The 967-nt window shown below is 62.4% G+C and overlaps 1 protein-coding gene across 1 annotated transcript; it reads left to right on the top strand.

Annotated features, from left to right (window-relative positions):
• Nucleotides 1-3: 3 nt before the first annotated feature.
• LOC104489120 (metal transporter CNNM4-like) lies at nucleotides 4-778 on the top strand (the record flags this gene model as incomplete). The annotated part of the gene is made up of 1 exon (XM_010131236.1): nucleotides 4-778. A coding segment is annotated over one exon (775 nt), but the record flags the coding sequence as incomplete, so codon positions are not given.
• Nucleotides 779-967: the final 189 nt, after the last annotated feature.

The raw sequence follows: 967 nt of genomic DNA, 5'->3' as shown, positions 1-967 counted from the left end.
CTGGACCCCATGGAGCTGCGCATCGTGCAGAGCTGTGGCACCGAGAAGGAGAAGCGCTACGCCCGTAAGATCGAGCCCATCCGCCGGAAGGGCAACTACCTGCTCTGCTCCCTGCTGCTGGGCAACGTGCTGGTGAACACCACCCTCACCATCTTCCTCGATGACCTCATCGGCTCCGGCATTGGCGCCATCGTCGCTTCCACCATCGGCATCGTCATCTTCGGCGAGATCTTGCCCCAGGCGATCTGCTCCCGCCACGGGCTGGCCGTGGGTGCCAACACCATCGTGATCACCAAGTTCGTCATGCTGTTGACGTTCCCGCTTTCCTACCCCATCAGCAAGCTCCTCGACTGCATCCTGGGCCAGGAGATCGGCACTGTCTACAACCGTGAGAAGCTGGTGGAGATGCTGAAGGTGACGGAACCCTACAACGACTTGGTGAGGGAGGAGCTCAACATGATCCAGGGAGCCCTGGAGCTCCGCACCAAGACGGTGGAGGACATCATGACCCCGCTGCAGAACTGCTTCATGATCAACAGCGACGCCATCCTGGACTTCAACACCATGTCGGAGATCATGGAGAGCGGCTTCACCCGCATCCCCGTCTTCGAGGACGAGCGCTCCAACATCATGGACATCCTCTACGTCAAGGACCTGGCCTTCGTTGACCCCGACGACTGCACCCCCCTCAAAACCATCACCAAGTTCTACAACCACCCCGTCCACGTCGTCTTCCACGACACCAAGCTGGACGCCATGCTGGAGGAGTTCAAGAAGGGTGAGGGGGGCGGGCAGGGGCGTGCTGCTCTCTGCCCCTTGCGGGAGGCTGGGAGTGAAGCTCCGGGGAGTTCTGGGGCTGGAGGTGCCCCCCGGTTCGGGTGGGGACAAACCGGAGGGCGCCGGGTGTTCGGGCACCAAGCTGGGCGCCCCGAACCGCCGGGGCTTCTGGGGCTTTGGCATCTAACGG

The sequence above is a fragment of the Buceros rhinoceros genome, unplaced genomic scaffold (genome assembly GCF_000710305.1).
Source record: "Buceros rhinoceros silvestris isolate BGI_N320 unplaced genomic scaffold, ASM71030v1 scaffold30372, whole genome shotgun sequence".
Lineage (NCBI taxonomy): Eukaryota > Metazoa > Chordata > Aves > Bucerotiformes > Bucerotidae > Buceros > Buceros rhinoceros.
This window is presented reverse-complemented; position numbering and strand designations above follow the sequence as displayed.